Below are 633 nucleotides of genomic sequence, written 5' to 3' on the forward strand. Positions count from 1 at the left end.
AAATATGATCTTTTATTGATACTTCGCGCGCAACTGCGCTAGCGATGCTATTTCAACGATACATGCTTTGGCCGGATAAGTACTTTTGCTGATGCGAACATAGTCGTCCAAGGTAATTCTTGACTCAGCTACTTCTGACTTTGGTGTGTGGGTTGGTAGCGAGTAGTAATCATCGTCGATCTGAATCGGCTGTGGTTCTTGTGAGTCTATGTACTGGACATCCATTGTGTGGCTCTGTGTATATTGTAAGATAATGAAAATTTCAACCTCGCAACAGCCAACATCTACCATGATGAGCTGCCCATATTTTAATGGATGCTCCCGGCAGAGTAACTGATCGACCCTTACAACGAAAGCATTGCGGTGTGGATCATATGATATGAAACGGCACCAGAAAGCTTCTCCCTGGCCATATACTTTTACAAAGAACCCGTCGTTAGTATCACAGTCATCGATTATTCTATAATTTCAATTTGTGAGATCACGCAGTTTCGACTGCGTGTTTGTCGAATCCATATCTATATTAATCTGACTATCAATATTGCCTACAGTGGCCGAAACGTAGATTCTGAATCTCAACTTCGCGATAGGAGTAATCTTTTGGTATCACACGTGGCCTTGGCAAGCCGAGGG

General features: G+C 43.0%; 1 protein-coding gene across 1 annotated transcript; it reads right to left on the reverse strand.

Moving 5' to 3' along the window:
- Nucleotides 1-12: 12 nt before the first annotated feature.
- Nucleotides 13-291, reverse strand: PHALS_01886 (uncharacterized protein; the record flags this gene model as incomplete). The annotated part of the gene is made up of 2 exons (XM_024716363.1): nt 13-33; nt 100-291. The coding sequence occupies 2 exons, from the start codon at nt 289-291 to the stop codon at nt 13-15; spliced, it is 213 nt and encodes a 70-aa protein (XP_024581969.1).
- Nucleotides 292-633: the final 342 nt, after the last annotated feature.

The sequence above is a fragment of the Plasmopara halstedii genome (genome assembly GCF_900000015.1).
Source record: "Plasmopara halstedii genome assembly, contig: Scaffold_1622, whole genome shotgun sequence".
NCBI classification, from domain to species: domain Eukaryota; phylum Oomycota; class Peronosporomycetes; order Peronosporales; family Peronosporaceae; genus Plasmopara; species Plasmopara halstedii.